Source organism: Triturus cristatus, chromosome 1_1 (assembly GCF_964204655.1).
Source record: "Triturus cristatus chromosome 1_1, aTriCri1.1, whole genome shotgun sequence".
Classification (NCBI taxonomy): domain Eukaryota; kingdom Metazoa; phylum Chordata; class Amphibia; order Caudata; family Salamandridae; genus Triturus; species Triturus cristatus.
In genome coordinates, this window is record NC_140579.1 from 96,352,079 (window position 1) to 96,366,060 (window position 13,982).

General features: G+C 47.4%; 1 protein-coding gene across 1 annotated transcript in view; it reads right to left on the bottom strand.

Moving 5' to 3' along the window:
* Positions 1 to 13,982, bottom strand: part of LOC146869605 (E3 ubiquitin-protein ligase TRIM39-like) — a 98,355-nt gene that overhangs the window by 37,300 nt on the left and 47,073 nt on the right. Inside the window, exon 4 of the mRNA XM_085608559.1 lies at positions 4,240 to 4,262. Coding sequence (XP_085464685.1) covers positions 4,240 to 4,262 — 23 coding nt within the window. The remainder of the gene's footprint in view (positions 1 to 4,239; positions 4,263 to 13,982) is intronic.

Here is a 13,982-nt window from a genome sequence, read left to right on the forward strand (position 1 = left end):
GAAGTGGGATCACAAGTGGGGACGTTGGAACAAATATCGGGGGGACATCTGTATTTCTCCTACGGTTGAACTTAGGAGGGGGAGACGGGCTATACTGGATAAAATGGGGGCAAGCGCGGTCACCTGAAAGCTTAAGGCCACCATTCATTTACGGTATACGGGGGGCCCCCCGATTCTCACATGTACATGTAACCACCTCTGTAATGCCTCACTAATTGATTTGACCCAATGCTTACTACCCTGAATGTATCACTTGTTGTCTCCAAAGCCCAAATGTATACTTTGCCTGTGAAGGTGCTAATTAAGTGTCATGACTGCTGCAATGTTTTCAATAAAATTGTTATTAAAAAAAAAAAGAACTGGTGGCATTCATTCTAGACACACAAGGTGTGGGGAGCGACCACAACTGTAGTGCTTACGCCAGAAATCCTGGAGATATTGAGGGAGAAAAAGTTGCAGGTCCTCAAGGTGGCATGGGTAAGGACAAACAGCACAGGGGCAGCAAGCAGACATAGATTGACCAGTTCACGGTACAGGGAGTGGGTACCACCACATCACAGTTTCTTGAAGAGGCGACACAACCTGCAATGGAGCCCTCAGTGGCCCAGATTCTGGCAGCAATTGAAGCCTCAGGCCAAAACCAAAGCCATGGCCATAGACATGAACCTCCTCCACATCGACCTTCGCACGGTAGTGGAGCGATCAGTGGAAACAGAGACACAGGTCACGGAAGTGCAGGGGGAGATCTCCATATTGAGGGTGACGGTGGACGCCCAGGCGGTCTGCTTGAGTCGATTGGAGGCACGGATGGAATATGTGGAGGGCTGGTCCCGCAGATGTAACCTATGATTTATGGGATTCTCTGAGGGCGCCGAGGGTAATGTCCCAGAGACCTTCATGGAAGACTGGATCAAGACGGCACTCACAAACGTGACACTATTTTTTGTGTTGGTCATTGGTCCCACCGCCGCAACCAGGAGCTCGACCCCGAAGCATAATAGGGAAATTTCTCAACTACAGAGAACGGGATAAACTACCATGAGGGGTTCGGAGCCATGAAGACCCGATATTTGTAAATAGCAGTATACGAATATTCCCAGACTATACAAGAGCTGTCCAATTGCAATGGCAGTCCTTTGGTAGTGTAAAACAAAAGCTAAGAATGATTGGCTTGACGTATATGTTGCCTTATCCTGCCAAACTGAAGGTGCTGCGGGATGGACGTTCTCATTTTATCATAATGCCAGAGAACACTTGGGACTGGCTGGAGGTCCAAAGTGCTGAATGTCAGCCTTCGACATCTACGGGATGGGCTCGGGATTCACTGTGGCAGGGAAAAGGCCCCTCAGCTACTTCAAGGAGACAAAGCCAACGTAGACGCCGTTCCAGATCTGCTGTGAGAATGGTGGTGCAATCTGGTGGTACTCTGGACCTAGCAAAACAATGACAGGAGTGAGAAGCAGCCAGGGCCTTAGTTGAGGCAGTTACTTCTGCTGCTTCCTCAAGCACAGAATCGGATCTGTTGGGGACTCACGAACACCCGAGCGAGCAGATGGTCGAATATGGACACATATTTATGGACCACACTGAAGGTGCTGTAGAATGATGTTGCACTTGCCCCTTTAGTGACAGGTATGAGGAGGGCTGGAGGGGGAATGCCACCCAGTAGGACGCCGGGACTGATTAGTCTGTTTGTTGAGGCTCCCCCTGGGACACTCGTTCATTGTTGTACGGACTTTAAGTGAGGTGTGATAAGATGAGGTGGTGGCACTGATAGAGGGCCCGGGTCTTTCACCCACCAAGCTGCCAACCCTCCCTTTTTCCCTTGCTCTATTATACTTTACTTCTTGTTTTTCTCCCATATCTTCTCCTGTTTCTACTTTTCAGTGGTATGACTGATTACCTGACTACCAGTGTGAGTACCTCAGGGTATTAGGGAGCGGAACTGCTGATTGAGCCGCCCCCTGGGGTGAGATCTGACTGTTCTCTGCTCCTAAGATATAATACCAGTTTATACCCAATAGAGGGATTGTACACACACATTTAGACTGTTTTTGGGTGGGTGGGAGTAGCATTATATGTGGGAGTACACTAGCAAAGTTGAAAGGTGTTTACCCGGGTGGTATAATGGGAGTCGCATATGGTTTGGGGTTATAATCGTTGTTGAAGCATCAGTTGTGCGTCTGAGGGTGGCGGGGTTTGGGAATGGTGTGGGGAGGTGTGTCTGCGGAGGAGGAGAGCGAGGGGGGATGGGATGTTACGAGATGGGTGAAATTTTATATTTGCCACATGGAATGTGAGGGGTCTAAACTCCTTTGTGAAACTGTGTAGTACACACATCTATCTTAGAAGGATTAGAGTTCATTTAGCTCTCCTCCGAGAGACACATATGTTGGAGACAGAAGCCCAGAAACTCCCCAAAAAACGGAGGGGACAGCTTTACTCATCCATTTTTCATCCTATGCCAGAGAGGTATCCATATGGGTGGCTCGGGGCTCTTGTTTCAGCTGAGTGGCCTGGTTGCGGACGTGACAGAATGCTACATACTCATACACAACCTTTTGAATGGCCGGAATATCTGCTTGCTTAAAGCAGTAACAAGAGTGACTTTTTCAAGGCCCTGGAAATGGAATTATATACTCCATTCGGAAATTCACGGGACAACTATTGGAACATTGGCCCTTTTCATTGCATTCCGCTACACATGGAATCACTTCCCTCGTTTCACCTGGGTGACCAGTTTTCATTATAAACTGGTCTACTTTTATATGTTGTTATTTGCACTTCCCTTTTTACTACTCAGGAGACTTTGCTCTCCTTACGGTGTACTGATTTTTACTTTTCTGCACAATCCTATATTTTCCTCAGCATGGTTGCATATACATGCAGTTTTATATATATTTTAAATAGATTCCGACAAGATCCTCTCTGTATCTAACGGACTACTTTTTTACATTGTCCTTACTACAGGGCGCTCAGCTATTCTATATTCTTATTAAATCTCACAACTAATATATATTCTTTCCTTGCACGCAAAAAGGAGCACCAAATGCACATATTTCTTTTTTTATCTTAGAGAGCACAATGCATGCAAAATCTAGTTTTTCACTTGTATTATAATATATACTGGCATTCCCTGTGGCCCCCTTCCATGGGTTCTCTTCTTTCGTTCAACATCACCTATCATGGGTACCGCTTTTTATGGCTTTGGGTGAGCTGACGCTACAATGCATTCTTACACAATATCCCCAGTGCGTTGTGACCGGCATATATAATTTCATGTCACTATTTTCCTTTGCCTCATCACTGCTATATGAGGATGACACGTAAGAATTTTACGTAAAAGATTTCATGAGAGATGATGTTCCATATCAATGTATGTATATTTTCTGCAGCCTTGACAGAGCCCAATGGACGAACACGTGTCAGCTGCTTGTGCTCGTATTGACCAGATATTGGCTGTTCCTGCTTATATATAAACCAAACATTGTGGAAACTAAAAATGGAATAAGATAACTTCACAAAAAAGGGCAAATAATTTGATGGACTTCACATTAGGACTACTTTCTTTATCAAATGGACTTTCTATGTGTGCTCTAGTACTTATTATTTTTTTGTAATTTTTGCCAAGGACATTGTCCTAAGCAGGTGAACACCCTCGGTGGCAGGGTGTCTGTAGTACCATGGTAGCACCTCTACCCCACATGAAGATATATGTGTATGATCTAACATCCTTAACAATAGTGCTGAAAATTGGATCTGCAATTGTTGTGAGCATAGCCACCATTTGTGTTAGTATAATTAGGAAATTTTGACTTAGTTTTTGCACAACTCTGATTTGAGTAAAACGTAAAGAGATCTTTCCAGAATGTGCTTGCGTTTTCTGTGTGTTCAGGTTACTTTTCTTAGGACTTCAGTTAAACTTTAAAGATGCAAATAGGTTTTGTGAGGACAGCAACTCATTTTTGTTGCAATTATTTCAGGACTCACAGGAGTCTTCTGACAACTCGCAGGGATTTATGAAAATGTAAGGGTTTCCTGATGACACAGGGGAGTTTACTGAGAAATTAAGTTTTCAGGAGAGCCTGAGGACTTAAAGGTATTTTTCAGAATGTGAAGTGATTTTATGAGGGTCTGAAAGTTTCCTAACACTTTGTGTGAGCTCAGCAGTGACATTCACACTGCAGCAGTGAGACCTGCTCCTTACACACTGACAGGAGGATAATAAACCAGCCTTACCTGCTTAGGGTGCTTCTGACATCCTGAAAAATAGAGAAAGAAATACAGAGAAATCAGTTTCCACAGGAGATGTTAAAGTTATGGCAGTATTTTTAGGAGTGACACACTTCTATCTATGGTTAAAAAACAGTGACTGGGGTCACATAACACAGCACATTCTGGGGTATGGCATGACTAAGCACAGAATGAGGGATTCTCAAGGAGGTCACATGATATAACAGAAACTGATCTTCGGAATGGTAATGACATAGCATAGTGTAATTCTGAATGGGGTCTCAAAAACACAGCACATTCTGATATTCTGAATGGAGTCACCTGACACATTGTATGATGTTCGCAAAAGGGTCACATGCATGGGCATCATTCAGGGGGTTGCCAAGGGTCGCAGCTGTGACTCCTGTCTTACCCCTGGCACTGCTTGTGCGACTTCTGGCTTCAGAGGTAGCAAAATGAGTATCGAAAACACAGTGGAAGCTCGCCTTTATGGGAGTTGTGCTCCGCCTTTGTTTTCAACCAATTTTATATTAAACTAATAGTGAATAATAGATTATTATTCACTGTTAGTGTAGTAAAAAATGGGGCACGAGGATCTAGAATGAGAACTTCTGTAGCAGATGTCTTAAATAAAAAAATGCTTTTAAATGTATGTAGGGTACGTGCTTGGGGATCGGAGTGTGGTTGTCTGTTTGTGAGTGTGTTTGTACGTGTGAGCATGAGTGTTTGTAAGTAAAAGTGAGTGTCAGTGACAGGTAGTGTGTGAGAGCCACTAAAAGGTAGTGAGTGAGAATAAGTGAGAATGAGTGGCAGTGAGCATGAGAGTCAGAATGAGTGACAATAAGAGTGAGTGCACAAGTGAAAAAGTATGAGTGAGCGGGAGTTGGAGTGAGTGTGAATGAAGGAGAGAGAATGAGTGATACAGAGTGTGTGAGAATGACAGTTAGAGCAGGTGAGTATGAGTAAGTATGTTGGAGTCAGAGTAAGAACGAGTGAGAGTGAGGTAGACTAAGTGAGAATGAATGAATGAGTGTGGCTGAGTAAATGTGAGTGAGAATCTGATGTAATGCTTGCTAGTCTGCCATTGGCCCTTACATACTGAAGGTACTTTGTGGCTTATAGAGGGACACATAAAAAACTTCTACTGCTGGAATACTGGAGGCAATTGCTGGCATGGAGAGGCACCTGTGAAAACCACTGCTACTGGCACACGGCAGGCAATTGTAGGCATGGGCAGGCACCTGTGAAAACCACTGCTACTGGCACACTGGAGGCAATTGTAGGCATGGACAGGCACCTGTGAAAACCACTGCTACTGGCACACTGGAGACAATTGTCGGCATGGGCACACACCTGTGAAAACCACTGCTACTGGCACACTGGAGGCAATTGGTGGCATGGACAGGCACCTGTGAAAACCACTGCTACTGGCACACTAGGGGCAATTGTCGGCATGGGCAGGCACCTGTGAAAACCACTGCTACTGGCGCACTGGAGGCAATTTTCGGCATGGGCAGGCACCTGTGAAAACCACTGCTACTGGCACACTGGAGGCAATTGTCAGCATGGACAGGCACCTGTGAAAACCACTGCTACTGGCACACTGGAGGCAATTGTCAGCATGGACAGGCACCTGTGAAAACCACTGCTACTGGCACACCGGAGGCAATTGTCAGCATGGACAGGCACCTGTGAAAACCACTGCTACTGGCACACTGGAGGCAATTGTCGGCATGGACAGGCACCTCTGAAAACCACTGCTACTGGCACACTGGAGCCAATTGTAGGCATGAGCAGCACCTGTCAAAACCACTGCTACTGGCACACTGGAGGCAATTGTCGGCATGGGCAGGCACCTGTGAAAACCACTGCTACTGGCACACTGGAGGCAATTGTCGGCATGGGCAGGCATCTGTGAAAACCACTGCTACTGGCACACGGCAGGCAATTGTAGGCATGAGCAGCACCTGTGAAAACCACTTCTACTGGCACACTGGAGGCAATTGTCGGCATGGGCAGGCACCTGTGAAAACCACTGCTACTGGCACACTGGAGGCAATTGTAGGCATGGACAGGCACCTGTGAAAACCACTGCTACTGGCACACGGCAGGCAATTGTTGGCATGGACAGGCACCTGTGAAAACCACTGCTACTGGCACACTGGAGGCAATTGTTGGCATGGGCAGGCACCTGTGAAAACCACTGCTACTGGCACACGGCAGGCAATTGTAGGCATGGGCAGGCACGTGTGAAAACCACTGCTACTGGCACACTGGAGGCAATTGTTGGCATGGGCAGGTACCTGTGAAAACCACTGGTACTGGCACACGGCAGGCAATTGTAGGCATGAACAGCACCTGTGAAAACCACTGCTACTGGCACACTGGAGGCAATTGTCGCATGGGCAGGCACCTGTGAAAACCACTGCTACTGGCACACTGGAGGCAATTGTCGGCGTGGGCAGGCACCTGTGAAAACCACTGCTACTGGCACACTGGAGGCAATTGTTAGCATGGACAGGCACCTGTGAAAACCACTGCTACTGGCACACTGGAGGCAATTGTTAGCATGGACAGGCACCTGTGAAAACCACTGCTACTGGCACACTGGAAGTAATTGTAGGCATGGACAGGCACCTGTGAAAACCACTTCTACTGGCACACTGGATGCAATTGTCGGCATGGGCAAGCACCTGTGATAACCACTGTGACTGGCACATGGGAGGCAATTGTAGACATGGGCAGGCACCTGTGAAAACCACTGCTACTGGCACACTGGAGGCAATTGTAGGCATGGGCAGGCACCAGTGAAAACCACTGCTACAGGCACATGGCAGGCAATGTTTGGCATGGACAGGCACCAGTGAAAACCACTGCTACTGGCACACGGCAGGCAATTGTTAGCATGAGAAGCACCTGTGAAAACCACGGCTACTGGCACACTGGATGCAATTGTAGGCATGGACAGGCACCTGTGAAAACCACTGCTACTGGCACACTGGAGGCAATTGCAGGCATGGACAGGCACCTGTGAAAACCACTACTACTGGCACACTGGAGGCAATTGTAGGCATGGACAGGCACCTGTGAAAACCACTGCCTGTGGATGTGAAGCTTTCTCTAGAAACAGAAGTGCATCAGCTGCTTTGCTAGTGCGGCACCTGTGGATGTGAAGCTTTCTCTAGAAACAGAAGTGAATCAGTTGCTTTGCTAGTGCGGCACCTGTGGATGTGAAGCTTTCTCTAGAAACAGAAGTGAATCAGTTGCTTTGCTAGTGCGGCACCTGTGGATTTGAAGCTCTCTCTGGAGACAGAAGTGCATCAGTTGCTTTGCTAGTGCGGCGCCAGTGGATGTGAAGCTTTCTCTAGAAACAGAAGTGCATCAGCTGCATTGCTAGTGCGGCACCTGTGGATTTGAAGCTCTCTCTGGAGACAGAAGTGCATCAGTTGCTTTGCTAGTGCGGCGCCAGTGGATGTGAAGCTTTCTCTAGAAACAGAAGTGCACCAGCTGCTTTGCTAGTGCGATGCCTGTGGATGTGAAGCTTTCTCTTGAAACAGAAGTGCATCAGCTGCTTTGCTAGTGCGGTGCCTGTGGATTTGAAGCTTTCTCTAGAAACAGAGGTGCATCAGCTGCTTTGCTAGTGCAGCGCCTGTGGATGTGAAGCTTTCTCTAGAAACTCTAGAAACAGAAGTGCATCAGCTGTTTTGCTAGTGCGGCGCCTGTGGATGTGAAACTTTCTCTAGAAACAGAAGTGCATCAGCTGCTTTGCTAGTGCGGCGCCTGTGGATGAGAAGCTTTCTCTAGAAACAGAAGTGCATCAGCTGCTTTGCTAGTGCGGCGCCTGTGGATGGGAAGCTTTCTCTGGAAACAGAAGTACATCAGCTGCTTTGCTAGTGCGGGGCCTGTGGATGTGAAGCTTTCTCTTGAAACAGAAGTGCATCAGCTGTTTTGCTAGTGCGGCGCCTGTGGATGTGAAACTTTCTCTAGAAACAGAAGTGCATCAGCTGCTTTGCTAGTGCGGCTCCTGTGGATTTGAAGCTTTCTCTAGAAACAGAAGTGCATCAGCTGCTTTGCTAGTGCTGCGCCTGTGGATGTGAAGCTTTCTCTGGAAACAGAAGTGCATCAGCTGCTTTGATAGTGCGGCGCCTGTGGATTTGAAGCTTTCTCTTGAAACAGAAGTGCATCAGCTGTTTTGCTAGTGCGGCGCCTGTGGATGTGAAACTTTCTCTAGAAACAGAAGTGCATCAGCTGCTTTGCTAGTGCGGCGCCTGTGGATGAGAAGCTTTCTCTAGAAACAGAAGTGCATCAGCTGCTTTGCTAGTGCGGCGCCTGTGGATGGGAAGCTTTCTCTGGAAACAGAAGTGCATCAGCTGCTTTGCTATTGCGGCGCGTGTGGATGTGAAGCTTTCTATAGAAACAGAAGTGCATCAGCTGCTTTGATAGTGCGGCGCCTGTGGATGTGAAGCTTTCTCTTGAAACAGAAGTGCATCCGCTGCTTCAAAGCTGGCTGAGCCCCCACTCCACCAAGCCATTCTCTGGAAATGGTATAGCTTGACACACATGCAGCCCCCCGCGTGTTGCTCATCGTTGAATTCAGTTAACTAAAAGTCTAAAGTAAACATTAAAACACTTAAAAAAGCCCTTTTGTGTGCATGTTATGTTATGTTATGTTATGTTATGTTATGTTATGTTATGTTAATAACTTTTATTAGGCGCACAGCTGCCCCAGCGAAGGGGCGTCCTGGCGCCTGATCAGGTACACAGCACAACAGGTCAAAGCTAAGGATAAGAAAAATCAGATAGCAGAGGCAAACAGGTGTGTTTTAATGGCACGTCTAAAAAGAGTAAGACTATTTAGGGCGCGAATATGTAAAGGAAGGGAATTCCATAGATCAGCCGCCAGAACACGGAAGGAGCGTCCTCCCATCCTACTCAGCCTGAACCTAGGCTTAGTCGCCAGATGGTAGGATTCAGACCTGAGAGACCGCGTGGGGACGTAAGAAGAAATAAGGCCCGCCAAAGCAGGGGGAGAGGAAAGCTTCAGGATCTTAAATGTCAGACAGAGAGCCTTAAATTTGATTCTCTGTCTGACCGGAAGCCAGTGAAGGGAGGTCAGAACAGCAGAGACAGAACATCGTCTCGGAAGGCCAACAATGGCCCGTGCAGCAGCGTTCTGCACCCTCTGAAGCCTAGTAGCCTCAGCCTGGTTGACTCCAAGTAACAAAGCACTCCCGTAGTCCAGCCGGGAAAGAATAGAGGCCTGAACCACCAGTTGCCGAGTGGGAGGGTCAAAGAATTTGAGGACTGACCTCGCAGAATACCAAAACAGGTAGCTGCTGTCTTCTTTGTATGGCTGGTAAAGGAAAGATTAGAATCCAGCCAAACCCCCAGATTTTTAACTTCGGCCGCTGGAATGGGGGACACCCCCAGTTCAGAAGGCCACCACTGGTCTCCCCAAAGTTCCGCCTGCTTCCCCACAACCAGGACCTCGGTTTTCTTAGCATTGAGCTGTAGGCAGTTGCTACGCATCCAGCTAGCCACAGCTATAAGTCCTGCACGGAACCTGGGCGCAGTCACCTCAGGGTCCCCACTGAGTGTCACCGCCAGCTGCGTGTCGTCGGCATACGATGTCATGGTAAGGCCACATTGCCTGACGACAGCAGCCAGCGGTTTCACATACAGGTTGAACAATGTGGGGCTTAAAGCAGAGCCCTGAGGGACTCCCAGTTCCAAAGAATGGAAAGAGGACTGGCCAGGTGGAATGGCTACTTTGAAAAACCGGTCCGAGAGGAAGGAGCGGAACCACTGAAGAGCCTTCCCCCCAATACCCACTTCCTCAAAGCGCCGCATCAAAATGTCATGGGACACCGTGTCAAACGCGGCGCTCAGGTCTAACAGTAGGAGCGCCGCAGTCTGCCCCGCATCCAGCACTGACCGCAAATGCTCGGTCATAAAGAGCAAGGCAGTTTCAGTGCTGTGTTGAGCGCGGAAACCATTTTGACTCTCGTCAAGAATGTTATTACGAGAGAGGTGGGCAGACAGGATGGAATTCACGTGTGCCTCAGTGACCTTGGCGGTCCAAGGCAGGAGGGAGATGGGCCGGTAATTCTCCGGGAGCAAGGGGTCAGAGTTGGGTTTCTTCAGAATAGGGCTGACCACAGCTTGCTTCCAGGATGGCAGGACCACGCCCTCACTGAGGGAAAGATTAATCAAGTCCAAAATGGGTTCACGACAGAGAGGCGGGAGACGGGTAAGAAACTCCGGCTTCAGTGGGTCTAAGGGGGAGCCAGATTTAATTTTAAGGCTCAGAGTGTCAAATACCTCGTTAGACATGGCCGGCAGGATGGACATAGTTTCGGACACCGAGACCTTCATATCACTAAGAGCAACCCCGGAAACAGATGGTATGAATCCTCGATAGATTGTCTGCACCTTCCCCACGAAAAAACCACAGTGAGAGTCCGTGCAGATTTCTTGCGAGGTGGCCCGTTTCCCCATCAGGTCTTTAAGTACCTTAAAAATTAACTTAGAAGGGTTAGGGCTGTTGGAAAACTCAGCTGCATAGTAAGCGGCCCGGGTTTGACAGATAGCTCTGTGATAGGTCTTAAGCATGTTTGTGCTGGTGAGTTTCCGTCAGTGCAGTGTGCCCTTCTCTTCAGAGTCAAGTGACATGATGGGGGGTTCCCCTTCAGCCCCCTGCAGCATGACCTTCTGGGTGCTATCCAAAATGAATAACCAACAAAAGCACCCGTTAGCTAATGGCTTTTATATTAGATGGCACATGCACAACCCTGGAATCCGCTCCAGCTCCCACATCTTAAACAATAGTGGCAGGTTCACAATTCCAGTGTGTGATATAATTGGGGGACGGGATGTGGCCTAACAGCTAGAGCGGTCAACAAGGAGAACTTCACATAATATTATAAATCATGAATGATATCCACCCGTAGAGTAGACATTTTACATGACCTACAAATGATATCACACACACTGAGAGCACAGGCAGAGTGGCAAACGGAAACTGGTTTCTTCCCATGAACACTCTATACGTAACGCTTTGAATATAGGTATTTGGACCTCTGCAGTGATGTGATTCATCCTAATGGGGTGTCATGCACTATAATCTTTGTTACAGTTTAGCTACATGCTGTAATCTATAGCGCCTAGACAGTAACGGAGAGAGTGGATGTTACATGTGTGCTACATATGGGGGTTTGGGTGAGCATGGAGTTTGTCTATTGTGATTTAATGTATGGGGACAGGAGTCCATTTTGGATCCCCTATGTGTGATTAGTACATATGATGGAGGATGGAGGGAGCCTGCCAGATAGGGAGGTAGATTGTGGAAACCTTCTTCAGGTCTTTGAAGTGGACCAGACTTCTGTGAAAGGAAAGGAATGAGGGAGACGAATGAAGCTTGGAGGGAATTCGCAGCCCACTTCCTGCATTCTTCAACCTCAGAAGAGTTAATACAGTTCTGTGTAGCAGTCAAGTGGGAAGGCCTCTCTTCTGAGCCTTTGTCTCAGATTCCTCAGTCACGGCACACACAGCTCCACTCTCTCTTCCTGCCAAGATTGAGTGACAAAGACTTTAACCTGACCAGTCTGTACTAATAAATAAAGGGCCCGATTCACAAAAGTAATCTGAGGCAAAATGCTAACTTTACGACTTTCAGTATTCACAAAAGGCATTTAGGAGTAGTAAAGTTAGGATTTTCTCTTAAGTTTGTCTTAAGATTTGGTCTTAAGAGAAAATCCTAACTTAAGTTAAACTTAACGGGTATTCGTTCCCAAGAAAGTGTGCATTCGTGGAATGGGTCACCTCTAAATTCACGTTCAATGTGTCAGGCTCATAATTTGGAGATAATAGCAAATATACAGCACAATAAAAAATAAGGAAGAAACTTGAGCGTGCCCACCCCCGTCGCCCAATCCTTTATTGATTTCCTCTCCACTTAAGTGACCCCCATTAGTGCCCTTCCAGCTCCAGCAACATCGTATGGTGGCACTTGAATGCCCTTTGAGCACAATGGGCGTTACGCGCCCGATAGCTCCCCTAGCACACTAAGCTGCTTCGAGGAACTGAGCAGAAGTACAAGGAGGTAGAGTGTACAGAGTCTGAATGTACAACAGAGGGTCATGAGTGAGTAAATATACTTTACATAGTTTACATAGCTCCCAGAGGCACAACTAGAGTCAAAATCAGCAGAGTGTAGCTGCAGGGGCTCTAAGAAGGGGTGAAAGAACAACAAAGCCTTGTTAAGTGAATGGTCTTTTTAAAGACCTGTGAAGTACTGGGTGCGGCCTCAGTAAGACAGACGGCAGACCACAACAGCTCCTCTCCCCCCTCGTGATCCAGGCAGGGGGCCTGGTGTTGCTCTGGCCCTTGGTCCATTCACACCTTGGCTCCCCATGTGCCGGCCCATCCCAGAAGCAGTGTTTTCCGCTGACACCTCCGCGATATTGTTGCTGCCACCACGAGGCTCTAGCCCCCACCTTCTGGAAGCTCTCTGGAGCTCTAGGGATTCCCTATCTAAGGCCAATTGCTCTTTTTTATCCTGAGCTTAGCTCTCTCAAACTCAAGCAGTTGGCATTTCTTCTCATAAGAGGTGTCCCTTTTATGAGAAGCAGAGGACCCTACAGAAGTGCCAGAATGATTAGATTCCTGGGAAGGAGATCTTGATCTTCTGGGTAAACGTTTAACTCTTCTGGGGGGTGCTGAGGGGGGGGGGGTAAAGAGAGGGCCACTGAGGCCTTCTCCCTCACCTTCAGGAACAGTTGGATTGTCCAGGTTAGAGTCATTTTGATCCTCCTGGCCAGCATCAGAGTCTGGGTCATAGTAGTGTTCACTACTTGGCCTTTCCTCTTCTGCTGCCCCACCCATCTTGCCTGCCTCATCAGACGCTGGGGTCTTTCTAAGGTCATCTAAAAGCAAAGTGTCTACGAGGCGTTGGGTGTTTGCACTTTTCCCTGTCTTCAATTTCCTAGAAGTACACATAGCTCTCAATTCTTGGAATGGGAGATGGTCATATCTAGTTGGTAGGGGCCTACTGGCTTCTGCCCTTGAAGACGGAACTAGTGTGGTGTGGTGTGTGCACCTACCTACTCTAGTGGGGCCTACTAAACTCTCCTGAGTTGTAGAAAGGGTGTGCTAAGCATTTGACACACAACTCTAAGTTCAGTAGAACTTACTATATTCTAGACTTGATTTATATGTACCTATAGTACCTATAGTGGTTTTCAATTAGTCACTCAAAGAGATTATCTGGTAAAGCAATAGCAAGCTTGAATCCAACCGCTGCGCTACAATGTGAGAAGTTGGCCTGGTATATGCTGTCCACTAGTTATAGTGGGTACCTTGCACCAGTCCAAACAACCCTTATTGATGATAGGTTTAAAGACAACCTTTATTTAAAGCTATCCTAGTGGTAGCTATGGAGAGCAGCCTTCAGGCTAAGTCTCGAAGGAATGTAAAGCAGCTTGGTTTACCAGATTATAACGTCTTGAATGACCAAATTAAAGGAGAACCACACAAGGTATATATGTAAAATATATGTATTTATTACTAAACCCTCTCTACTAACCTCTATATGAGATTAGAGAGCAAGGCACACAATATTACAGTTCTAAAACGATAGTAAATAGCACAATATACAATGGGCTCCGGGGGGACCAAACCATATATTAAGAAAGTGGTATAAGAACTACAACTTGACTAGACACAGCGCCTAGGGCACGTAGAATCGCTTG